The sequence below is a fragment of the Zeus faber genome (genome assembly GCF_960531495.2).
Source record: "Zeus faber genome assembly, chromosome: 16".
Taxonomy (NCBI): Eukaryota; Metazoa; Chordata; class Actinopteri; order Zeiformes; family Zeidae; genus Zeus; species Zeus faber.
In genome coordinates this window covers 19,724,725-19,750,696 of record NC_137202.1, presented here as the reverse complement: position 1 = coordinate 19,750,696, position 25,972 = coordinate 19,724,725, and the positions used below count along the sequence as shown (strand labels likewise).

General features: G+C 42.9%; 3 protein-coding genes across 6 annotated transcripts in view; 2 read left to right on the top strand and 1 right to left on the bottom strand.

Annotated features, from left to right (window-relative positions):
* Nucleotides 1-260: 260 nt before the first annotated feature.
* mad2l1bp (MAD2L1 binding protein) lies at nt 261-3,430 on the top strand. The gene is made up of 3 exons (XM_080016353.1): nt 261-579; nt 1,761-2,038; nt 2,617-3,430. Exons 1-3 carry the CDS (start codon nt 525-527, stop codon nt 3,142-3,144), a joined length of 861 nt encoding a protein of 286 aa, XP_079872479.1. The 5' UTR covers nt 261-524; the 3' UTR covers nt 3,145-3,430.
* A 1,601-nt stretch (nt 3,431-5,031) lies between these two features.
* The window catches only part of vps8 (VPS8 subunit of CORVET complex), a 39,317-nt gene continuing 18,376 nt past the window's right edge, over nt 5,032-25,972 (top strand). For 3 of the 4 annotated variants that reach the window (XM_080017115.1, XM_080017114.1, XM_080017117.1), the window contains exons 1-20: nt 5,032-5,161; nt 6,406-6,474; nt 6,572-6,702; nt 7,050-7,146; nt 8,482-8,514; nt 8,683-8,737; nt 15,392-15,516; nt 16,180-16,266; nt 16,450-16,517; nt 18,161-18,314; nt 18,648-18,707; nt 19,013-19,120; nt 19,786-19,866; nt 20,703-20,873; nt 21,604-21,678; nt 22,689-22,724; nt 23,039-23,129; nt 23,546-23,592; nt 24,576-24,665; nt 24,930-24,976. In XM_080017115.1, coding sequence (XP_079873241.1) covers nt 5,090-5,161; nt 6,406-6,474; nt 6,572-6,702; nt 7,050-7,146; nt 8,482-8,514; nt 8,683-8,737; nt 15,392-15,516; nt 16,180-16,266; nt 16,450-16,517; nt 18,161-18,314; nt 18,648-18,707; nt 19,013-19,120; nt 19,786-19,866; nt 20,703-20,873; nt 21,604-21,678; nt 22,689-22,724; nt 23,039-23,129; nt 23,546-23,592; nt 24,576-24,665; nt 24,930-24,976 — 1,697 coding nt within the window. In that variant the 5' untranslated portion in view covers nt 5,032-5,089. The remainder of the gene's footprint in view (nt 5,162-6,405; nt 6,475-6,571; nt 6,703-7,049; nt 7,147-8,481; nt 8,515-8,682; nt 8,738-15,391; nt 15,517-16,179; nt 16,267-16,449; nt 16,518-18,160; nt 18,315-18,647; nt 18,708-19,012; nt 19,121-19,785; nt 19,867-20,702; nt 20,874-21,603; nt 21,679-22,688; nt 22,725-23,038; nt 23,130-23,545; nt 23,593-24,575; nt 24,666-24,929; nt 24,977-25,972) is intronic. The other variant, XM_080017116.1, reaches the window with a different exon arrangement.
* Nucleotides 9,232-9,866, bottom strand: LOC307242603 (DELTA-sagatoxin-Srs1a-like; the record flags this gene model as incomplete). The annotated part of the gene is made up of 2 exons (XM_080017118.1): nt 9,232-9,658; nt 9,799-9,866. 2 exons carry the CDS (start codon nt 9,864-9,866, stop codon nt 9,232-9,234), a joined length of 495 nt encoding a protein of 164 aa, XP_079873244.1.

The window sequence follows — 25,972 nt, the reverse complement described above, 5'->3', positions numbered from 1 at the left end:
TTATATATATCGTACATTTAGGCTTTCTTTGAATTATTGATCGTACAAATACGATAATTATCGTACATCGTGGATATGGAACGATGGGATTTGAGACGCAGCCATAACATTGTATTTGAGACGCAGCCATGTTCTCTGACGCGGTCCCCTGTTTTCCCATGATGCACCAGGAGCCGTTCAAAACCATGGCGGAGGGCAGGGTCGTCCGCGTAGCCTCCAGACCCGGAGCGGGTTTAGAGGGAACAGCCCGGACCCGCGACGGTACCGGTATCGGTGCCGGTGCCGGTGCCGGTGCCGGTTCCGGCGCCGGTTCCGGCAGAGCGGACGAGGCGACAGGCGCGCGTCTTCCGGCTCCAGGAGAACATTCTACCGGTGTCGGTGAACCGGATATCAGTGTACCGGAGACGGATCCGGACAGAGCTACCGGCGCCGGGTCCACCGGGCAACCCCCGCGTCCCTGTACGACCACACGCCCCGATGCAAGCGACGTTTCACCGGAACGTCTGGATCCCAGACGGATCAGCATGAGCAGCAGAGACGACAAGGAGAATAAGGAACCGTCTGAAACAACCCACTGCGGTAGGTAACCCTGGTGTACCCCCTCCCTGCCGGTCCCAATGTCCCGGTGTACCCCCTCCCTGCCGGTCCCAATGTCCCGGTGTACCCCCTCCCTGCCGGTCCCAATGTCCCGGTGTACCCCCTCCCTGCCGGTCCCAATGTCCCGGTGTACCCCCTCCCTGCCGGTCCCAATGTCCCGGTGTACCCCCTCCCTGCTGGTCCCAATGTCCCGGTGTACCCCCTCCCTGCCGGTCCCAATGTCCCGGTGTACCCCCTCCCTGCCGGTCCCAATGTCCCGGTGTACCCCCTCCCTGCCGGTCCCAATGTCCCGGTGTACCCCCTCCCTGCTGGTCCCAATGTCCCGGTGTACCCCCTCCCTGCCGGTCCCAATGTCCCGGTGTACCCCCTCCCTGCTGGTCCCAATGTCCCGGTGTACCCCCTCCCTGCTGCTTAGGTATAATGTTAGATGGTTAAGTTTAGGTATAATGTTAGAGATGGTTAAGTTTAGGTATAATGTTAGATGGTTAAGTTTAGGTATAATGTTAGATGGTCAAGTTCAGGTATAATGTTATAGATGGTTAAGTTTAGGTATAATGTTAGATGGTTAAGTTTAGGTATAATGTTAGATGGTTAAGTTTAGGTATAATGTTATAGATGGTTAAGTTTAGGTATAATGTTAGATGGTTAAGTTTAGGTATAATGTTAGATGGTTAAGTTTAGGTATAATGTTATAGATGGTTAAGTTTAGGTATAATGTTAGATGGTTAAGTTTAGGTATAATGTTATAGATGGTTAAGTTTAGGTATAATGTTAGATGGTTAAGTTTAGGTATAATGTTAGATGGTTAAGTTTAGCTATAATGTTATAGATGGTTAAGTTTAGGTATAATGTTAGATGGTTAAGTTTAGGTATAATGTTAGATGATTAGGGTTAGGGTTACTTAACTGTAACCAGGTTCTTGCATTTCATCCTCAGAATTGTTAATACCAGAATACCTTGGAAAACAGCCCCATTTGTGCATAAGTGCTTGAAAATTCATGTCATATTCCCCCTGATTTTGTTATTGAAATCGTAGTTATAAATATTTTCCAAAATCGCTCTTACAACGTAGATTGTGCAGGGAAAGTAAGTGTGTGTGTGTGTGTGTTGAATTTAATTTGGTTAGGTCAGAACAGACAGTGTTACACGTTTGCCTCCTACAGACGATGTTCTACAAGCGGACGTCTCCGGTCAGGCAGGTGGTCAGGCACCTGCCCAGACTCCCGGCGACCTTCATCGAGTCCAAGACACTGATGCCAGGGTTGTGAAGACAGCACAGGAGGGCCGGGTGGACGTGGTCTTTCCGGGCACGGTTACCCAGGACGGCTGCTGTCGCTTTGTCAGTGAAATCCTAAAGTGCATCCTATACCAGAGGCAGCAGCTACCCATGACCTACGACCAGCTGGTCTACTCTCAGAAAAAACAACAAACATCAATCCAGGTAAATTGGATGCCACGTGTAGATTAGGGCTGCAGGAACGAAATTCGGAGAGATTACACTATTCACATTTCTTTGTGCAAATAGTGTATATATCTTTTTAATATAATTGATTCATAAATGTTTTGGCTTTCATTAGCAAATCAATTGACATGTGATGAGATGTGAATAAAGTTTGACATAAGTTCATCCAGTTTGTTGCACATTAGAGAGGAATGTTTCCTGTTATGGTGTGCGGGGATGCAGGAGCGCACCATAACGCAGCAGGAAACGGAGTAAATTAAATTCCTCTTGGGTTCTTATTTGCTTTGCTTGGAGAAAAGATCCCTTTGATCGGAGCCGTGGAACTTTTCGTACCCTCCTCCCGTACTGAGCATTACAGTTTTGAATATATTCAAATATTAAAAAGAATAAGGCATACGCATTCCAAAGGGATTATAGTGGAATATCTTCAGCCCTAATGTAGATTAATGGCATATCTAAAATTGCGGTTTTTGTATGTAAAAGCAATGCGAACATGCTTAATGCTAGAAACGTACTCAAATTGAATTTCATTTAACCTGTACAAACCTTGCTCCTAGGACAAGGAGGTGGTCGGCTGGAGACCGATTCGATCGGGAGATATGGACTGGCGGAAGTGTCAGCGAACCCTCCAGGAGCTGGAGGAGGTGCTGCAGCATCTGGAGGTGCTTTTCTCCCTAAGCCTGGTGCCTCGTGTACTGCTCGTACTGGGCGGCTCCCTCGTCCTGCCCAAAGAGCTGTACGAGATCAACATGGAGGACCTGGTCTGCGCGGCCGGAGATCAGAGCCTGCGGGTCTCGTCGTGTTTGAGGCAGCTCTTTCGCACCCTGTTCGTCGCTGACATTCTGTCCGACGCCAGACCCGTGCATCTGATGGCCACGACGGTGTTGGTGCTGGCTCACAGGGACTGCGGTGTGGGCTGGTTCCGGCCTAAGCTTGATTTTAAAGTGCCAACTCGAATAAAGAGGCAGATAATTTCCCTTTCAACCGATGCTGGCGTCAGTCCTAGCTCCCAGGCAGATGCTTCAGCCTGGCAGGGTTATGTATGGTTTCAGGCCCCCATGGCCATCAAGGGGTTTGGCAAATGAAATGACAAGGGTCAATTAACTGGGAGCAGAGATTTTGTCTCCAAAGCCCTAGTAATCAGGTTTTCAAGTATTTTTAAAAAAAAATGGGTTATTTGGTGTAATCTTGTAATTATGAACAGCAAAAAAAAAAAGAATTTTACTGTGGGTTAAGTTGCCTTAGAATTAACTAATGGTGGTTTATTTTAATAAGTGATTTTGTGCATTATCCACAGAGCGTGTGTGTGTGAGTGTGTGTGGGTGTGTCAGATATATACTGTGATCATCAACTACGTGCCCCCTTCATTAAAATGCCATTTGTTTTTTACATTTTTGAATTTTGTTTTATTTGGGGAGTGATCAAATTTGTTCAAACACGTGACAATTCTGGGGGCAACCTTTTTTTTTTTTCCAATTTTATTATTATTTTTTTTATAACAACAGACCTTATTTATGAACCGTGAGCAAATTTGTGCGTCACTCAATATTTCTGAACATTTTTTTCCACAGCCATTTCTTCATTTTGCTCTGAATAGTACACCAACCATCTGCTTGATAAACCACAAGTTTGTTTTATGCATGCGTAATTGAAGACAGTATTTACAGCTTTTGCATATACGGTATATTGATAATTTAATTCATGCCGATTTTATATGCTGTTGTTTTTTTTATTTTATTATCAGTAAAACAAGTGTATTTTCACTACTATAAACAATTAGCCTAACTTTTCACAATATAATGAGTGTTATTGTAGTGATCGTGGCCCTCCTTCCACATATGGACGTTGGCGTGATCTCACGCCGTGCACAGAAACAGTGCAGCAGGTGAAGTTGTTTCCGGATTCAAGACCCGTGCGTGTCACATTTGCCTACGTGCGTGTGTTGCTGAATCCGGATCGCTCCACGACCTTAGCAATGAGTTAACATAACCCGACATCCCCATTCCTCCATGTAAGGTGCCGAGACCGAAGCAGAGAGGGGTACTCGTGTAGCTCAGTGAAAAGACGGCTCGTACTGAATTGGAAATGATTTCTTTGGGAGGTTGGAGGCTTCACTCGGTGTCTCCGCTGCAGTGTGCAAGGTGCATGGTGGCGCAGCGCTCACAGCGACGCAGCTTCTCCGTTTGCATGTTCTGCCCGTGTTCCCTTTCGTTTTCCTCCCGCCCCTGAAAGCCATGCGTGTTAGGCTACACACTCCTGCTGGGGCCCTCCTTAAAGGCATCGGCACTTTGAGTGGAGTGAGTCCGCGGGGGCTGCGCTGTGGCTAGCAGCTACTCCTGAATGGGATTGGGGCGAACTTCCCCACTGGGATTAATGGAGTGACTGGTGCGAGGGCAAGGGGGGGGTTCTGCTGCTCCAGTCACATTGCACGCCTGCATGTACTGTATATACTGTGTGTGTATGTATGTATGCACGGTATAATGTACACACAGTTACACACACATACATACGTTGCTGATAAGATTTAGCTGCACAGTGACATGTCCAGAAACTGACTTCATCTTTGCTATGGAGTCAGTTTCTCTCTCCCACCCTCATCGGGTTCTGTTGCCGGACCATAACACAACCTCTCTGAATGTCATCGGATCTCAACAGGAATTCGGCTGCAGCCTAGAATCAACTGTAAAACACTCAAACACACTATGGGATGGATGGTTGCAAAATGAGAGTAAGTTAAACAAAAAGAAAAGAACGAACGAATTCATCGTTCATCGATTCGGACCAATCAGAATCCATTATTCTTCGTGACCCCACCACCCCCGGCGGTCTGCGCTTGCGTACCGCGTAGCCGATGATTGGACCGATCGCGACGTGGGGGCGGTCCCGTGACGCGTCCCGTTGTGCGTCCGACTTCCGGCGCAGACAGGAAGTCCAGCGGAACCCGGAACCCGGCGCCTCGTCTCCTTCGGCCGCGGAGCCTCCCCGCTCGTCCACCCCCCGCCCCCCCTTCCCCGGCGGCGAAGCGCAGCCATGTCGGGCTCCCCCGATGCGCACAGCCTCGTGTCCGCGTCGTCACAGCTCAATCTGATGGAGATCGATTCGGTGAGTTGACGCGGGGGGCTGGACGCGACTACACCGGGGCTGCGTCGCGCCCGGGGTCACCATCACAACAACAACAACAACAACCCCAACCCCAACCCCAACCACAACAACCCAAAAGCCCCGTACAACCGGCAGTGATTAAAAAAACAAAAACAACTACATTGGACGTACAAGTCTGTAAAACTCAACCACATTTAATTGGTTTCATTTGCTGGTTGATATGTCAGGGTTAACGCTGCCCCGTACTGTGCCCGCGTTGGACACAAGTGTATTCATTTCAGTCCGTTGCTGTTTGCATTGCGACCGACGAGGAGTTGAGTTACCGCTGTGCTTGTTGTTTTAGTCGTATATAGTGAAATCGGTGCTTCTGATGGGGACTCATTTTCAGCTGACTGGAAAAGATTCTCATTTCAGCCTTGCTTTCCGATTTCTTTATGACTTTGGAACTAATTCCAAATTCTCAAAAACAATACAGTTCAGTCGCACGCCACGGGGATCACACCACATACTTTTATACGAACGCCCGAATGCAAAGGCAAGCGGCGTGTTGCGAAACGCACGCCCCGCACAGTGTGCGACTGCGTGGATCAGGGTGCCACAAACATCCACGGCATTAAACACACAAATAGTGGAAAGAGGCAATCATGATATCCGAAGTACAAATGTTTTCTGAGTTATAATATGCAAAACACTCGTCGCAAGGTGAATATGGTGACCAGTGACCCCCGTCAAAAAGAAAAACACGTGGGACAAGGAATCTGCTTTGCGAGATATTTGCACAACAATGGACAAAATCCTTTTTTATCATTTTATTTACGACAGGTTCTGCTTTGTCAAGCCATTTGAAGCTATGCGAGTACTTGCTATATGTTTCTTACTTACTGACTTTTACCAATATATTCTGTGGTTGCTGTGTGGAGAACGAGGATTTATATTCCCCCCCATTCGCATTCATTTGTTTTGCAAAGAAAAAGTCTCATAAACATGCTTCTGACTAAACTCTAAGCCCTATCACCGTATCAGACCGGCAGTACAAGAGTGACCACTAACAAAGACAATGTTTGTGTATGGAGTTATATCACAGTAAGGAACATATACAACATTCTGCGAAACTTCGGTATCTTTTGAAATTCCTTTTTTATTTTTGTAGGCAAGAGGAATTTCAAAATTGATGACAAGAAAAGAAACAGCCCTGTTCCTCTGTGTTATTTTTTACTTTATCCCCCCCCCCCCATTCTCCATAGATTGATGATAAGGAGTTTGACATTCCCCAAGTGGACACACCTCCCACCCTGGAGAGCATCCTCAATGAGGTGCGGTAAGCACTCGTCGCCACAAATCCGTCAGCTTTGATCGCATCATGTTCATTCATGGCTTTCTCTTGGCCTCCGCTCTCCTTCGTCCTTCCAGCCGGAGGATGAGGAAGAGACGTTTATCCTGGAGGACACCTGTCTGTTGAACACGGAAAACATTGACGCTCACTCGTGCGAGACGTCCTCCCTGGCCAGCTCTGACAGTGGAGACCCCACTCACCTCAAACGGTAAGGTAGTCCAGCGGCCCCCAAGCTTCCGCCCACACGCTGGTCTCCAGAAGCAAATTGGGCCTAAAAATGTGATTTGACTGGGAGCTCGTTTTTACATTTTAGCATTCTACGCAATCTAGTTTACTCAGCAAACAATAAATAATGAAAAAAAATAAATAACGGGATCTTTGATCGGTAATCTCGCTCTTATCGCAACTAAAGCTTTCAGTATTTGGTATGTAGTAAGCCAAACACATGTCCTTTGTCTTTTTATGAAGGTGAAAGCACTGCAAATTTATGTGTGTGTGTGTGTGTGTGTGTGTGTGTGTGTGCGTGCGCGCGCGCGCGTGCGTGCGTGCGTGTAGGAAGAAGAGGACCGTGGAGATGAATGCGACGGTCCATGGGTCCGTCCTAAGACACAGTCTGCTGAAGGGAATATCTGCTCAGATCGTGTCCGCAGCTGTAAGACAAACACATCAATACTAGGGTGTTTAATAATTTTGCCCCGGGTTCTGTTTCATACTCGGTCTCAGTTCCCAACCCTAGGTACGAGCGGTGGCTTGTGTCCCGTTCCTCCAAACATTGAGCAGCTCTCAAGGCTCTCCAAATCACTTCAATCTACGACAGCTGCGTCCCCTGCCCGTTGCCAGTGCTTGCTCCCTCCCACATCTGCAGGTGCCGCCAAAACCGCTCCCCACTACCACGGCCATTTTTCTTCAGATTTGTACCATCTCAAATTCCAGTGAGATAGATAGTACAGTAAATAAGATAACACTTTGTTTACCCCTGTGTGTAAATTCAGGATGTGATAGAGATATTAACATTTTCCAATGCGTAGAGATTCACTTTGGAGTGCTCCTCAAATAAAAGAGAAATCCAGATGAGCTCCATGGTGGCTGCAAGCGGGTGCAACACATGTGGAAAAATGGGCGTGGCCTGACACAAATCAGACTAGAAATCAAACAATGTTGTCCATTCGTAACAAAACTGCTAAACATGCAGTATTTCATTAGTGTTGGACCATGTGTGTAAAAGTCCAACAACCAGACATTCTCCAATCATCACACACAACTTTGTAGAGGTCTTGGTCACTGAAGTGGCGTGCTCACCCTGTGGGTAAGGTGCTTTGCAGCAACCCAGGTTCAAATGCAGCCTAATGATTGGCCTAGCTTTCAGCGGGCGCAGCGGTGCATTTCAGTCTTTTAATATGACTCGTGTTGCCTTGCCAACAATGCACCGGGGGTGTGTTTGGTCAGGTGGATACACAAGCCTTATTAATGAAATATGAAATTAAATTAAATTATGTTGAATGTCACCTCGTTTTTTCACCCGTCGTGCCGTCATCCCCTTCGCTTGCATTCCGTTTTTTTTCCCCTGCCATTCCCCTGCAAACTGTACGGTTGCGTTTCAGTTTGCCGTACCGTACGTCAAGACCGTTTCCCGCTTGTGCCGAGGCCTTGTCTAGGCTCCAGTGCAAAAGCAAGAGTGGGCCTTTACTCAAACACACAAACGCGTTTTAGAGAATTTCCTTGTCCCGTTTTCTTCGGTCCTATTTTGAGGTAGCACTGTGAGGAGGATGTGCCCCCGGAGCGTGAAGCGCAAATGAACAGGCGTGCATTTTCCATCGGTTTTTCCGACACGGATCTTCAGGCACCAGTCAACTTGGTCATCGGGTCAAACACCGGAACAGGGCATTTCATTTTAATGTGGTTTGTTATAAAATGGCACCCAGCTTTACTTGAATCTCACATGAGTAAATCAACCTGTGTCCATTTATTTGTTTCTTCTTTATTTTAGGATAAAGTGGATGCTGGTTTGCCCACTGCTATAGTGAGTATTACATTCATTGTCAATTAATTGAATCCACTGAATAAGTGAGGACATGACATTGTTGGTCAAAATGTTGAAGTTAAATGATAACATTACAAGGTTTTCAATTCATTTTGCTTTTGTGTTTCTTTTCATTGATTCTCTCTTCCTGACTTTGTTGTATTGCAGACCGTGTCTGGTGTGATCGCTGTGGGCACATCCCATGGGCTGGCTCTTGTATTTGGTGAGTTCCGCTGGATGTCTGTATCACTTTACTGGAATACTCTGTATTTATGTTTGATTTTCAAATAACATTTTGTACCAAACAACATCTTGTAGCTTACCTTGGAGAGTTTTCATTTGTAGTCCTTAACTGCAATATAACGAGCAAGTGTGCCATTATAAATATTGATATAAAAAGAAATGTATAAAAAAAAAAAAAAGGTTTTGCTTGAGAACAATTTTCGTTGACTGTGTCTGGCAAAAAACTGTTTTAAGAACTTTGTAGTTAGTCCCTGCAAAGAAGCAATGATCAAGCGAAAACTCAAGTTGGAAAGATCTCACTTTAATAAATGCATTTTTTGAGAGAAAGAGGACACGGTGGAACTGAGGGTGGACTGTTGTATGACTTTTTGTATCCTAGTTCTTATACCCTTTTTTGATGCCAAAGTTACACTTATGTATTGATGTCACCTTCTAAACACGCCAAAAGGATTAAAATTCCTGCTCCCGCCCCCATCAATACATGCCCGTGTCATTGACATCCACCCTCAACACGGCTTCACACGAGTCTGACATGGAGGCTCGGACGATGGAGTAGTCGCCCTCGTAAGCGACGCTGGAGCCGTCGGCCTTCGCCCGCACAAAGTTATTTTCCGTGCCGTTGTACATGATGCTGTACAGGTTGTAGTCGCACTCGTTGCCTCTGTCGAATATTCCCACGGCGCACCAGTTGGAGTAGAGGGCGCGGTCGTAGGGCACGGAGAACATGACGGCCACCACGTGGCTGTAGTCGTTCAGGTCGGGGTTGAGCAAGTCGTAGGTGAACACGCCCACCGCTCCGGTGGCCGCGCCCGTGGTCTTGTTGAAGAAGCCGTTGGCCGCCGAACCGGGACCCAGCATCGGCGGCAGGGGCACCTCACAGTAGCCGCTCTCGGTGAACACCCTTAACCGTATTAAAAAAAAAAGAGAGAGAGAGAGATCGCAAAAGAGATTTTTGGTCAGTAACTGATATATTTTATTAATGGTAAAAAAATGTTTTAACACGAATAGAATAGAAAAGATTAATAGAAAAGGGAAACAAACCTTGGGTTGGCGAGGGTGTAGGAACAGGAGCCGTTGTAAATCTCCACGGAGCAGTTGCGGTGCGGCATGGTCGGCGGGGGCTGCTGGAGAAAAGGCAGTCCATTCAGAAACCACGGGTGCGTCATAGTCTTTATTTTTCCCCCAAAGTAACATGAGTGAAGTCCAAGTTGTGAAAGTTTTTATTTTATATAAATGTATAGATTTAATGGAAAAGTACCACTTGCCCACTAATACCTGCATTTTCAATACTCTTATACTCAATATTTTTATTTGATATTGAACTGAACGAAATCCTCGCCGCTGAATCGAAGGAAGTGTCTTGCAAGGTCAATTTGCCGCTTGATTAGCAGTCGAATCAGTCAGCGCGATTTAGGTTACAGCTTAGAAAATTTTGGGGCCCTGTATGCTCAGCAGACTTATCCATCAGACTTTTTATCAACAGCTTTATTAACACTTGAGTGCTGTTTTTAACAAGCCGTATTAAAAACAACAAAACAAAACAAGAAAAACACGTCATGTCAAAGGGTACTTACCTTTTCCACCAGATATAAAAATTGTTGGTCTTGACTTTTTGTCCGGGTGACAAATAGTTTTTTTTTCGCGGAAGTAAACCGCCGAGCTCAATGTCCAACGTGAAAGCTGTTGCTCCAGACGCCGCAGCGGTCAGGTCACCTTGAGTGGGAGCTCTTTAAGTACCTCCGTCCTTTTATTTACGCAGCTAATCAAAACCCGGGCACCCGGCGACTCCCACCTTATCTCCACTTCGCTATCGACGTCTCTCTCATCCACTCCCAGTAACCCACTGACTCTGAATGAAACCAGCGAGGCGGACCAAGCCCTGTTCACCTGATCAAATCTTTGATATGTAATTGTCGGACGGGAGCCTGCAGTCCGGCTCAACCGTCAGACAGGCGCGCCGGGATCAAAATCGTTTCATTATCGTGTTGATTATTCACCCCGGGCCAGAATATTTTCTTCAAACGCTTTTAATTTTTTTTTAACAGGTAACTTCAACAGTGAGAGCAAAAACACCAAAATGACATTGAGGTGTAAAATGAGGCCCCGGTATGTCCAGATGGGTAAAAATAAGTCGTCGGTAACGAAGCGCTGCGGACTGTTGAGACTTCTGGATTCAGTTTGATTCTTTTTCAAATCACCGAACCCAATTAATAACAGTCCTATTTTAATATAGTATTAACATTTATCAAATAAATGTATCAACAACACAATGTAGAACAGAACATCTACATCGTCTTTGATCAACGCAGGAGACGTTTTGGCTGATTGCGTCACTCAAACCCGAGGCAGCGCCGGGGCTGCGACCAAACGATGAGACTCCTTCACTGATGTGATCAGTCCAGCTCCCTTTATCATCCGCAGCTTTCTCGCCTCCCACTTTGTAACGTTCCCCTGATTATATAAACAAAAAAAAAAAAAAAAAATGTAATTGAATCACAGCTCCTCGCTGTCATTTTGTGGTTTACTGGGGCGTGCAACCGCTTCACACGCCGTGCTCTGCCCGCTCACACAGAAATTAGACTGTTCCCTAAGTCCCACCTTTCCTAAATAAGAGTGTGCGTCATAGACAAACAGCTCTTTATGTTTGCACATGATCTGAGGGCGACGTAACATTTTTGATTTGCAGTTGTAATTTTGTTATGCAATTTTATCAACATCCCTTTTACTGTGTGTTTTACGTCGTGAAATGATTGGAAGTTCCGATTGCACTCTGGTAAATTTAGGATAACGTAGCAGAACTCCAGCATTACATACTATTTATGACCAACAACTATAACAAAAGTAGTAATTTTAGTTATTGGAACCCCCTTCAACTCAATCCGGCTCAAACCTGTAACCATGGCTGCTCTCATGTAGCCGTGGTCATGCAGTAATATATGAAAAGATAATTCCATAGTTTTTCCTTTTTAATCCCACAAAAATGTCAGTCCATTTCAGTCCAATACATAATGCCTAGTGCGGAACAAAGGGCTTGCCTGACTTGATTTCCTGCATCCTGGTGATTCTTTTATTTTTATTTTTTATTTTTGTTGTAACGTATGCGAATCACAAAATAATCAACCAACAGCAAAACATTTAAGCTCACATTGTAAGTATGGAAATCACTGGAAAACATACAGTAATGTAGCTTTTTCTGACTTTTGAGATGATTGAACTCAATGATCTTAATGCTTAATTAATGTTAAAAAATATTGATAATAATGTTTTTGAACACAAATACAATAGGCTATTTCCTGCATACAACATATGAGATGTATTAAATGTCTTATTAATTGGTCAACTGTATTGATTTGAATGTCTATTTATTTTTAAATGCTTCCCATATGTGGCAATAGCAGCAGAAGAGTGTACGACTGTGGTTTTGCTTGTTTTGCTTCTGACAGTTGATGAACCAAACCGCAGCTGCTTGGGGGCTGAAAACATTTGGAAGCCATGGAGTGAATTTTGGCTGTAATACCCATTTTGTACACTTGGAGGCAGATGCACACATATAAACCCCTTTCCCACATGGAATGGTAACACTGCTGGATAAAGCATATCCGGCAAAGGCCGTATGTAGTCGTCCCCACATGGGCCTCCTTTACAGAAAAGTTCCGTATGGATTCTCATGCCACATGGAGGATTGTTTTGGATACATTACGTCATGCTCGCACGAAAGAGAAAGGTCCGATATCACCCGAGACCAGGCAGCGGTTGGGGTGGGCTTGATTGGGCCACCCATTCTACCCTGTCCGCTCGCTCCCTCGGTGGGCCGGCGAAGCGCTTGTGCCCGATGTCGGCGCACCGCGCCCCCAACTGGAAGATGGAAGACACGAGTGCCAGTTATATATTATTTTTATGTTTGTATGAAATAAATATTCGTAAAAACCCGATATTCATTCTTCATTTGGATTCGGCTCCACCCCTGCTTTACGGCAATGTGCGGTAAAGTAGGGGTAGTAGAGTAGTAGTAATGTACTGCTTCCATTCCCACACTCTTCCATTCACAGCTGTACCGCCAATTTGCCGGAAATTATAGTGGGTTGAAAATGGGGAGATTTAGGAAAGACTTTTACCGAGACCGGATCCCATTCCCACATGACGCCAATCTGGAACATTGCCGGTAGATTTACGGCTTTCAGTGCAAGTGGGAAAGGGGCTTTAGAGAGGTAATCTAGCTCAGTGTTTCCAAACCTTTTTTCCCGCCATGGCACACTTTTTTATTATTTTTTTTATTAATAAAATAATCCCACGGTACACTCTAGAAATGTCACAAAATGTATTGCTGTGTTTATTATTATTAATATTATTAATATAGCCTCCTAATGGTTCTCACCTTCAGTGTGGAGCGTGAGCTTGATATAACACTGACCTGGTATTCTGGAAGTGATTTTTTTTTTTAGTACAGCCTTGTAATTTTGATCTTGCAACATAAAAGTTGATTTCTAAAATCTTAAATGTTTTGTTTTTTTTAAGAATCCACAGCACACCTGGCAAGCACTCATTGTACAACTCCACTTAAAAAACACAATGGCATTTTTTGCGGAGCGTCTCATCAGTGTGTTTTGTTCTCCTCTGATATATTATTTTTTATTTCCCTTTAGTTCACTGGCCACTTTATTTAATGGTGGCTTGGATACACAAATACTTTTCCCCGTCCTAGTAGCGTGCACATTATAGGCTTAAGCAAGGACGGGTGATCACAGGGGTTGATCACACATTTTGGAATTCTAGCACGCACTCCTTGCTAAATTCTAATTGGGTGTCCACTACCGGGATGGGAAAAACAAATCTTTAAATGTATGCTGCTGTCTTTTGAACGTATGGTTTTTTTGTTTGTTTGTTTTTTTTGCTGTATCCCTGCCATCAGTGGTAACCCTGCAGGTCCTTGGCAAACTCTGTCGGGCACATTTCAAGAGCCAAATGTTTTTACTGAGCACTGATCAAGTGTTTACACAGTTAAGGAATTGATGGAGTTTGACTGCGTTTGGGCTCAAATTGGTTGTGGATCAGAACTTGATCCGTGTGTTTGGGTTGGTAGCAGTCATTTGAGAGGGGCGTTTGAGATGCGGTGTCAGGCGGAACATGTGACATGTTGTCTTTCTATATTGCCGTCCTTGTGATGTCCAGGAAAAGGTATGGAAATTTCTTTCAAATGGGTCATGCATGCTCTGTCTATCAGGTTTTTTTTTTTAAGGGGGACCTAATATGCTCCTTTTTACACATGTCATAATAGGTCTCTGAGGTCCCCAAAACATGTTTTTGAAGTTTTTTGCTGAAAATACCACTCAGATTATGCATTCGAGCCATTGTGACATGCCTCTAAACCTGGACTGTTCCAAAACGGGCTGTTTCAGTGTGTGTAGCTTTAATTGTGAATGAGCAGCCGAGTCCCCAGCTCTGAGCCAATAGGGTTTGAGCACAAGTTCCGGGATCTGTGAGCCAATGGGGTTTGAGCTTGACTCCGAGCTCGTTTTATTTTCTCTGTAAACTTTCTCTGATTTCACCTTATCAGACCACTCAAATCTGTTTCTGGCACATTTGAGGCGAGGGTACGCGGGGATTTTTTGTTTCATGTCAACGTTGGGGAAATAAAATTAAAAAAATACATCAACAATAAAAACACACTGTTTTTATTTGTTTTGTTTGGAGAAACCTCCAGCTGATCCGATGGAGCAGTTGACCATATAAAGAAATGTGTGATGAGCTGACGTCGCGTGGATAGTAGAAAAAAAAAATTAAAAACGGAGCGTTCAGAGCAGTTTCAAACCAGAGCGTTTTCTTCACAGCGATTACGTTGTTGTTAGTTTACCTCATATTTTACACTTTGACACTTTCACACTTTGTATCTATGTATGTATGTATGTATGTATGTATGTATACACTGTATATATGTGGGTGTGGGTGGGTGGGTTGGGGTGTGTGTGTGTATATATGTATGTGTGTATGTATATGTATGTGTGTGTGTGTGTATATATATATATATATATATATATATATATGTGTGTGTGTGTGTGTGTGTGTATATGTGTATATGTATATATGTATATATATATATGTGTGTATGTATATGTATCTGTATATGAATATATGTATGTGTAAAAATGTGTATATGTGTACATGTGTGTATATATATGTGTACAGGTGTATATATATATATGTGTGTACGTGTGTGTGTGTGTGTGTGTGTGTATATATATATATATATATATATATATATATATATATATATATATATATATATATATATATATAGATATATATATATATATAGATATATATATATTTTGATGTGTGTGTGTGTATGTGTCAGAAAATAAGGAAAAGCATAATAGGTCCCCTTTAATGAAATTGTCATTTGGACTCAAAGGCTTCCTGCCTTGCACTAAAAGAGTCAGCACTTGATTTATTGCTTTGGATGCTTGTTTATTTTCTTCTGCAAGTTTGCTGTTGCTTTTTGGGTTATTTATTTGTAATTGTTCTGAATCCTTTTCCAGTTGACGTGATGTATGAGTTTGCATGGTTCTTATTACATTTGAGAGTTGATGAGGAATCTCAGTGTGAGTTTCTCAAGCTGTTCACCCTCCTTGTCCAGATATCAACCAGGCGCTGCGGCTCTGCCTCGGTACCACGGCAACCGGAGCCGAGTTTGGCGCCGTCTCGGCCCTCACCATCAACCACGACTGCTCACGGCTGCTGTGCGGCTTTGCCAAAGGACAGGTAGACATTTCTCAACTCATTTAGTAAGGATGCAGCGGTTCACAAAACACACGGTTTGCGGGTCATGATTTAGGTTTGCAATTCCAATTCCTGTACTTTATTTGTCAAAAATGAATTGGTGGCTTAATCATAAGAACATCCTAAATCCTACACATCCTAAATCCTTAGCAAGTTTGAGTGTGTCCTTTGGGATTTGGTGAGTGCACAGCCAGCACACGTGGTAGAAATGCACTCTGCAGTCTTTCTGTGTCCTGGAGGTAAGTGCAGTATGTCTACAAGCATAAATGCTATTGTTATGTCGTTGTTAAAAACAACTTCGTAGGCTCTTGTGCGTTGCTAGAGGAACTAAGTGGTAAAACTTTATGTGCATAATGCCAAGACCCCGGGAAAAGTTGTGTCGGAAAATCCTCAAACTGCCTTAAACACTGAATGAGATCAAATGAACACTCTGAACTGCGGACACGGCGGAAAACCACGATTGGTGCAACAGTGACATTCACAATTGTGTTGTGTCATTTTGTTAATAGTTGCGTATTTTATCGTTCGTATCATTCCACCAGTCATCCTCTCACACGGGTCACAGAGAGCCAATGTGATGCGGGTTGTCCGTCTTATTTCCTCATCTAAAAAAACATTAATTTGAGTGTTTGTGATTCTTTTAAGATCACCATGTGGGATCTAGCCAATGGGAAGCTGCTGAGAACCATCACAGACGCCCACCCCCCGGGAACGGCCATACTGCACGTCAAGGTACCATGTGCTGATAACACACACACACACACACACACACACACACACTGTGCAAAGCAAAGAAGACTCTAAAAACTTGATCAAGGGTGAGATGGAGGTGGCTAATTCCTGTATTTAATGCTTCAAAACAAGAATTCCATTGACTGCGTGAATGTGACTCAGATGCCTTTTTTCCCTTTTCAGTTTACAGACGACCCTACGCTTGCGGTGTGCAACGACAGCGGGGGATCCGTTTTTGAGTTGGCATTTAGGTAGATGAACCTGCATTTATTTTTGGCTGAACAATTGAATTTACAGAGCAGAATTACACTGCTCGTCGGCATTGAGTGTAATTCCCGCGCAGCCTTTTTTTTCGGGCTGTATCGATCACAAACTATTCGTCAAACATTGACATGCCCCAGCTCCAGAACAGAGGTGTGTTCCAATAGGCATTATAAGGGTACGGAGGCACGTGAGAGGCTGGAACACAAGGAGTGAGATGATTTTGCAAAATGGAGACAGAGAATACAACAATTTGGCCACCACAGAAATCACATACCCAAAATTTGATTTCAAAAAAAGTTTATGGCTGCCCATGCGAGTGCCTGCTTAATCACATATATCGCTTATATCGGAGTACTGGCGTAGATGAATCAAACGGCCCCACTCCTAATGCTGTGAGCTACAGCTGTATGTTACTTGCTGTAGAAAGGGTCCGTTGATCATTTCTAATTACTCATTTCAACCATAGCCTACTACCTTGAACTGAGCAGCTGAGCATCGGTGAATCCTTTCAAATGTTAAGGGAACTATAATGATCGGTTGATGGGGTGAATTGAACCAGGCTCAACAAGAATTTGGGGGATTCACAGAGAATACTTACTTATCGCTAATTATATTTCAGTAAGACATGAATGAGGAAATAATGACATTAACGGTCCAATAAAAAATCATCAGGACAGATATTGTGAATGAAAATACGTGAACAAATATTGAATCATATAAAAATCGAAACCGTGAAAATGAATCACTGACAAAATAATAGCAAATCCTAAATGATAAAATGAACTTATAATGCAGAAACACGAAATAAATGGAAATTAACATTACTTAGTCCAAGACCTCAAAGAAAATGTAGACTGAGAATTTAGAACAACAGTACAATGACCATAAAAGACTTAACAAAGACAAAAAGCAATAGAAGGCGAGCCAACGACATCAAGGAGTGAAGGAGGAAAAAAGTCTTAAAAGTTTAAATCTTGATGAAAAGCCCAAATATCCTCAGACAAACTAGGTGTGAAAACCATTGTACATCTGTTATATCATTCTAGTAATATGTAACCTTATACTTTATGATTGACATGACACCAAATAAATGGTCAAGATTTTTCCATATTCCATATTTAGCGAATGGCTTAACAAAGACACACTAACTGAGCACAGTGGATGTGGCAGACTCAGTCCCTTGGTTGGCTCCAGTTACCATGCGCCAGAGATGATATGAAACAAATTCCATCATCATAAATTTGTACTTGCTTAGATTGTACTGTATATCTCCATACTCACTTTGTTCACATGCACTTGCTAGGTAGGAATTAGGTTAACTATTATGTTCGGTTCAGTAACTATTGTGCATAATCTCCGGGTGCGTTGTAAAGACATTTTACTGCATATATGTATGAACGCATGTATATGTATGTGACAAATAAACCTCTTGAATCTCTTGACTAAATATGAATTAAAACACATAAAACCCAGTTGGTGCAAAAATGGACACAAATAATTAAAGAGCAGAAGCCAACCATGGTCCGTTCTACCTTATGTATTCCCTCCCAGTCTCCTCCTTACTCTGGGTGTGGGGTTTTTTGGTTTTTTTTGCATCTGTTTTTCCTCTCGCCCTCTGCTCCGTCTCCAGGAGGGTGATGGGGATGCGTTCGTGTGACTCCCGCTGCCTCTTCAGCGGTTCCAAGGGAGAGGTGTGCTGCATTGAGCCCCTGCACACACCTCCAGACCTCAAGGACCACCCGATCGCGCCCTACTCCCTGCTGGCCCTCGGCTCGCTCACCAAGGTCGGTATATATAGATGTTATGTTTCGATTTCAATTAAACATTTAGGTTAAACATATAATTCTTGAATTTATAGTATGTGAAAAAGGTGTCGTGAAAATTGGGGTGCATTTTTGCGGGGTGTTATTTCTCGCTAAATCACACAGAAAATGATCGAACGTTTGGGCTAAATCTCGGAAAAATTGTTTAGAGCTTCCGTACATATATAATGCCGATTGGATTATTGATTTTTCAAAGGTACACATGAGTACAACTTAGTTGCGGACAATGTGGGTTTCGAGGGAGCGGTTTTAACCTCCACTGTTGAAGGTATCTCAATGAATTCTGTCTTGCAGATTCTTGTGATTGGACTGAAACCTTTCCTCAAAGTGTGGATGACGTTCCCCTACGGCAAGGTCTGTCCAGAAGCCTGTCTGGCATTTATTTATTTATTTTTTAAAACATTCATCTGTGCGTAGCGCGATCCACCTTCATAGAGTTATCCATATGCATTCTTTACATTCCTCAACTTTCAGAAGAGGTTCATTTTTATTTTTTTATATTGAGAGTCCGAATTTGACCACGTGGTAATGATGTTAATATATATATTCCTGTTGAAAACATTTTTCCCACCGTTGGTTTAGATTTGGTCGGATCTGAAAGTTGACGTTTCCAGTCGGAAAGCTTTACTATTACTAAGAACGCTGTCTTCCCCTCGCAGTCGGATCCGTCCAGCGTACCTCAGTTGGCCTGGCAGTTTGTTCACGTCCAGAAAACGTATAACCCCGTCCTGGCATTCTGCAGAGGAGACACTGTGCACTTCCTTCTGGTAATGCTCACTTTGTGAAGCTAGATAAATAGTGTGCATAGGTGTAATTTGTTATTTCTTTTTAATTTGTTGAATGAATTTCTTTCTTGACTGCACTCTTTTGTTTTTTTGTTTTTTTGCTGCTGTAATGCCCAGATTTCCCTCCGGGGGTTAATAAAACGTTATCTTCATCTCTTATCGTCTTCCTCCTCACATCCCACTGGCCTGTGAGGCGCCTGTATACTTGAGGCAAAACCAACATTTAGAAGAGTAAATACGAACTAGATATATTGGATTATAACACAGACATTAAGACTTTATTCTATTTAAATCCTTCTTTTGATACTGAACGTTCCGTTAGGCCCCAGTATGAATGATCTTGCAGTATGTGATTTATTCCACTGTTTTGAAAGAAAGTCAATTTTGCACTGTTTCTCTGACTTTTTTTATTTCTAAATCTTGACTTCCACGGCAGCGCACCAAAGTGCTAGTCCTACTCCTTAATGAACAGAAGTTGTCCTAAATTTGCTCCCTGTGTTTGAAACATCCTTCAGCTTGTATAGGTACTGGATGGAACTCTGCTTTATAAGGAATCTGCGTACATGTGTTTGCATGCATGGCTGTTTAAATGTGTCATGTCTGCGACGCTGTGTCACACTTAATATGTTCTCTGCAATTGGGACTAGGTGAAGAAGGAAGAGATGGGCACCATCCATGTCATCAAGCAGCGGCAGCTTCACCTCAACTGTGACGTCATTAGTCTGAGTGTGAGTACACCTCGACACCCACCCTGCCAGGCAGAACATTTGCCCAGTCCATGTTTTGGACTCTCAATGCCCTTTCTTCCCCTTTTCAAACTGATTGATTTATTTTAGGGTCCCGGCAGTTTTTGTGAATAGGTTCGTAATTCGTAAACGTCTCAGATGCCGATCGTTGTGTCGGGTCTGATACTGCGCCCACGTACTCATACTCCTAAAATACTCAGTACCTAAATCAGATATTCAACGTCATGTAGTTGCGTTGTTTCATTTCGATAAGATTTAGTTTAAACAAAGCAGTGACTTAATCCATTACTGGACACAAACACACACTCAAATCTGTGATCTCGCTACCAGTGTAACTGAAAATGCCAGTATTTTTGGACTGCAAATACCCAAGGTGACTATTCAGTTATGTCCTGTCCAATGAGTGAGGAGTCACCTTGATCCCTTTGGTAAAGGGATCAAGGTGACTCCCCTTTGGAAAAGGGATCAAGGTCCACAAGGCCCGCATTTAACAGAGGAGAACTGGACATACCCTCATCTGTAAACCCTAAACTATAACAACCCCTCTGATTATATGCTCATATATACAGTATATACAGACATCATGTTATCTGAGTTCATAATTGTTACATGCAATGGTTGTAATGACATATCACATTATTTTTCCCATTATTTCCACATTATTACATTTTTCCCATGATATGACTGACTCAGCTCTATCCAGCTGAGTCTATCGTTAGTGTATTTTTAAATGGGTGTTTTAGTGAACAAACTAACCTTCATCCCTTCTTTTTTTCCAAATCTCTTCCCGTCCTTCTCCTCATTCTTCTGATTTGAAGTGGATAAACAGCCGTACCCTCGTCCTGGTGGACAGCCATGAGAAGCTGCAGGTGGTGGACCGGCCCAGTCAGGAAGTGCTGGAGACGCTGGACTTGGACCAGGTGCAACTGGTCTATAACAGCCGACACTTTAAATCGCTGGCCACGGGGGGAAACGTCTCTCAGGCACTGGTGAGGGAGCTAGCAGCAAGGGGGGAAGGTGCAGATGATTTGGGTTTTAACGGCTCAGGTAGTGCTCTTTTCAAAACAACCACAGCGGTGGTTGATTTGTTTTAAATTTCCCGTGCACATCTTCAGTCAGTAAGGAAGAGATGATACTTTGACTTGTGTATTATGAACCATAAACTTTTTCGTACATTGACATCAAAAACATTTTACAAAGAACTTATCTGGCAAAATCTGACAAACACAGCTTTTTAGTAGTTTTTTAGTTGGCTGTTAAGGGTAAACCACAATTAAGGGGAAGTTTTAAACTAGTTTTGTGTGTACAATAGTAGTTTACTGTAGGTGCTAGTAAGTGCATGGAAAAATGTCAAGGGTCTGCGGTTAACATCACACTTAGGAATGTAAGAGGATGAGGGCTTTTAGCTTCACCAAGACCCAGGGTAAGCGGCCAGCATGTGATTGTCACCTCTAATTTATTCTCATTAAAAATCACTCCAAATATCTTTCTAAATTAATGCCGTGTTCAAATACTGAATAATCTCATCATGATGAAATTCATGTCCCAAATTTGATTGGATTGGGGTTCGAGGTGTCTCTGTTGTATATTTAACTTTGTGTGTGTGTGTGTGTGTGTGTGTGTGTGTGTGTGTGTGTGTGTGTGTGTGTGTGTGTGTGTGTGTGTGTGTGTGTGTGTGTGTGTGTGTGTGTGTGTGTGTGTGTGTGTGTGTATTTTCAGGCTTTAGTAGGGGAAAAGGCCTGCTACCAGTCAGTCTCCAGCTATGGAGGACAGATCGTCTATCTTGGTACCAAGGTAGTGTGTGTGTGTTGGCTCTCGTTTGCATATCCATCAAACATTCCCAGTCATGTTCGACGAAGGCAGGCTTCAGGATAAGACTCGGTCTGGCTCTTCACTCTGTTCGATAATTCCGATGCTAATTGAACCCCTGTGTTGTGGGTCAAATTTACCCCTTTTTTATGGTATGAAAGTCTTGGGGGAGACAAAGGAAAAAAAATTGGGACATTACATATTTTTTTATTATGTCTTTGAAGGGTAGAGACTCGTTCGTGGTCAAAGCTCTGGTGCATTACTGGCCGTTGATCAGTTCTCATGAAAGCGCCATAAAACACCAAAATGCAAATCCAAAATGAATTGACACACATATTCACAGATAATTTTAAATAATTCATTTAAATACACAAAGGCTCAAAAAAAGTACACAAAGCCTACTATAAGGCCCACTGACTGTAGGTGTTTTTAACTATAATATTGTTTTAGTATTTTCTGGGCTTTTCTTATCAAAATATTGTTTATTTTTTGATAAGCCAAAAAATAAACAATTCTTTGTTTAAACAGCCGTTTAAACCAATTAATGTTTAAACGGCTGTTTATCCACTGCCACACAGTGACAGTGGATAAACAGCCGTCCTCACCCCGGGGTTCTTTTTTGTCGAGTTCTTTCTTTGTTTTCTGTTGTAGTTGTTTTGGTGCAGCCAAATGAAAATGGGGGGGGGGGGACTAAAAAAACAAACTTCTGACTACCATGTTAAAAAAAAAAATTGAAGGTTTGAATTGGAATCAAAGAATTAGATGAATTCAAAAAGCCAGATAAAATGTACCCGTTTAGTAGTCAATTTTTAGAACAGAACTTCACTGAGCTTTGTGTTTACTGGCAGTGAGTGTGGATGTGTGTGGATGTGTGTGTGTGTCTGTGTGTGTTTCCGTGTGTGTGTGTTTCTGTGTGTGTGGCTGTGGTTTTGTCATCTGCGTCTCCTGCCGATCGCTGCTCTTTAACTACGTTGTGACCGTTTCCTTTCTTGCAGTCGGCTCACATCATGACCCTGAGGAACTGGAGAGAGGTACATGAAACGTAAATCGAGTCTGTGATGTGCCTTATTTGTTTTTTTCCAAAAAAAAAAAAAAAAAAAACAGATTGCGAATGTATATATATGTGTATTAATGTTTTACGTCATTTTGCTGTGCGTCTAGAACCGTAGCGCTACACTTCAGGGCTTTAGAGTGAAACCTTGGTAAAAGTTGTGGCAAAGAAAAGTTCAAGTGGTAGAAGTTCAAAATCCTCCTGCTGGGGAAAACTACCTTTTGAAGATGAGGAATTGATAATCTGAGCTGAACGACCTCACATCCCTCGTGTGTTTCCTCTCTCGGTCTCCAGCGGGTTGACTGCCTGTTGAAGCAGGAGCGCTTCACCGAGGCTCTGTTTCTGGCCTGGTCGTTCCACGAAGGCACCGCCAAGGCAGTGGTCGGTGGGTACAACATGCAACTTAAATCTGCTTCATTCAGATTGGGGATGCACTCACGCCGCTATTTCAATGCATTTGGTCTCAGTCGGTACCTCAAGTTAATATTAACTTGTTAATATTAATAACAACAATAATAATAACAATAATAATAATTATTATAATATAAATAATAATAATGATGATGATGATGATTATTATGATTATTATTAACAATAATAATAATAAAATAGTTCATCATATTGATTAGAGGTACCGACTGAGACCAAATGCTGATTTAAAAGTTTTCAATCACTTTGAATCAATGTCGAAAAGGCTCAGTGTATCTGCAGAGACACTCTTGAGACATTTAAGATGGGAAAAAAGTGTGAAGGATAAATTGTACATGCATCAAAGTGTCCATTGTGTTTTTTTTCTATCAGGCCTTTTCGGAGACCCTGCCAAGAGAAAAGGCGTGGTTGCGGATAAGGTAGGAATAGGATGTTAGACCTCTGGACCTCTTTTGAATTGTCCAGCTCTGTTGATTCTGCCCTAGAGTATATGTTGGTGCCAAGCATTATTTTTACCACTGTGTATCTCCTTTTTCTTATTATTTGTATGCATTTCTGAGTCTATTTGGCCAAATTTGTGTTTTTAGGGTGTTATAGCGCTAAAAGTGTAGTCGTACGTTATTTAAGAAGTCATGACGACTGATAGGACCCTCCGTCAAGGCGTGGAAGGGAGGTTACATAAGATTGGTGGGGCGGATACGGACACGTTGGGCGGAGGAGAAAAGACTCTTGCAGTAGTGTTGAAAAATTTGTCGGCCGGCTCTTACGGCTCCCACGCATTTCTTGTCTATGAAATTGTATGACATATTTTGTTTATTTTTATTCCACTACAAAAAAAATAACATGATATTGGTTTGATGTGACTGGACTCAATTAACATCCTCCAAGACAAGTTAGACAATTATAATGAAAGCAAGGAATTTCATGAAAAAAATTCAGTACAATTTTTTAAAGTAGATGTTATATTCCCAATACTTATCTTGTTCCATTGTCTTCTAACGGAGTGAAGGGAATTTGAATTCTCATTTAGCTTTTTTCACTGGAAAGATCTATACCTCTAAAAAGTTATTGTTTACTAGCCAAGGTTGTGGTCAGTGAGGTAGATATCGGGGGGGGATGCAGGTCATACATCCCCCTCAATATTTAGAACATGTTCATTTGTCCCCCCCCTAATAAAAAACAGTTTTGTGTTTATTTTTTTTTTGTTTTTTGTTTTTTTATAAAAATATTTCCACCATAAATTGATGGAGAAAATATGTGCATAAAAATTCACTACAATTCAAAGTGTGTGTGTGTGTGTGTGTGTGTGTGTGTGTGTGTGTGTGTGTGTGTGTGTGTGTGTGTGTGTGTGTGTGTGTGTGTGTGTGTGTGTGTGTGTGTGTGCGCGCGTGTGCGTGTTGAGATGGTGGAGATCCTGTTGCAGTTTGTCGAGCGCTCGTTAAAGAAATGCCCGGAGCAAGGTAAACTCCAGGTGATGGAGCAACACTTCCAGGTAGGCGGTTCCACAGCTGGACAGAAATGTTTCAGTGCCACTCTGCAAATGTTTAATGCAAAGGTTGGTGTGTTCTGGCAACTTATTGTATACCTATTATACACATTTATGAATGACTCATGAGACTATTTTAAGGATGGCAAGTGCCACATCTTCACAAATGTTTATGTATAGAAAAACAACTAGGGTAAAGTCTTAAGACTGACAATGAACCCTCTTGCCACACACTGTGGAACACACACCTTGTGTTTTCTCTCGCTCCAGGATGTGGTGCCCGCTGTGGTCGATTACTGTCTGTTGCTGCAAAGGACGTAAGTGTGTGTGTGTATGTGTGTGTGTGTGTGTGTGTGTGTGTGTGTGTGTTAGAGCATGCATGTTCATAGTGCATTAGTGCATGCACTGTATTGACGTTCTGCAAAAAAACGCTCTGCTCTGTATTAGTGGTCGGTTGCGCATTTTGAGATAGTAGGGATAGGCCGATGCCTGCACTCACAAGGCCGATTAATATAGATTTTTCTATACATATCCATTCGGATGCACCAGTAGCAGCTGCTTCCTCGCTCTCTCTCGTCTCTTTATCTTCTCCTCCAGACAGCAGTGTGGTGTGCGTGCATTCCCGTGGCGGTTTTCCTGTGTTTTTTATTTTAGATCTATTTGTTTTAAGTGTTTAGTGTTTCCTAACTGGTATTAAACCACACGGTTCTTTTTAGTCTTGGCTCAGTAAGGAAACGGAGTGGCAGCGAGATGCACAGCGGAGCGCAGATCACAGGCGCCCCGATGCGCACCATCGCAGGCGTCCCGATCACAATCTCAAAATCCGCCTCCTCGATGCCCGTTCACGCTTATAAAACAAACAAAAAAAAACGCGGCACATAAGAAGGGCAACAGGGACATCAAGGGCACCCTCAGCCTTCCATGTACATTTACTATTACGCTGAATCACAACATCATCAAAAGTGCTCAATTGTGTACGCAAGCTGTTGCTACAGCTGTCTCGCAGTTCAGTGTTGTTGAGGTTAAAATGTTATGTGTACAATAGTAAATTTAAAAAATATATATATATATTTTTTTTAGCAAGCATTTTTTAAGAAACAGCCATACAATGTATTTGCCTTATGTATGTACTCCTCTATGTGCTGTTTCCATTAACGGTGGCAGGGTCCGCCTTTCCCGAAAAGGATGTAAAGATCATGTATGTGCTAGAAGTGAAATGCAGTCACGGTGAATTTGATAAACCTGTGTGTGTGTGTGTGTGTGTGTGTGTGTGTGTGTGTGTGTGTGTGTGTGTGTGTGTGTGTGTGTGTCTG

Excerpts from the sequence above, each read along its gene's own strand:
- mad2l1bp (XM_080016353.1), top strand. The coding sequence starts at position 525 with ATGAGCAGCAGAGACGACAAGGAGAATAAGGAACCGTCTGAAACAACC. Across the intron at positions 580-1,760 it reads GTCTGAAACAACCCACTGCG|ACGATGTTCTACAAGCGGAC; the intron begins GTAGGTAACCCT and ends TGCCTCCTACAG. Across the intron at positions 2,039-2,616 it reads AACAACAAACATCAATCCAG|GACAAGGAGGTGGTCGGCTG; the intron begins GTAAATTGGATG and ends CCTTGCTCCTAG.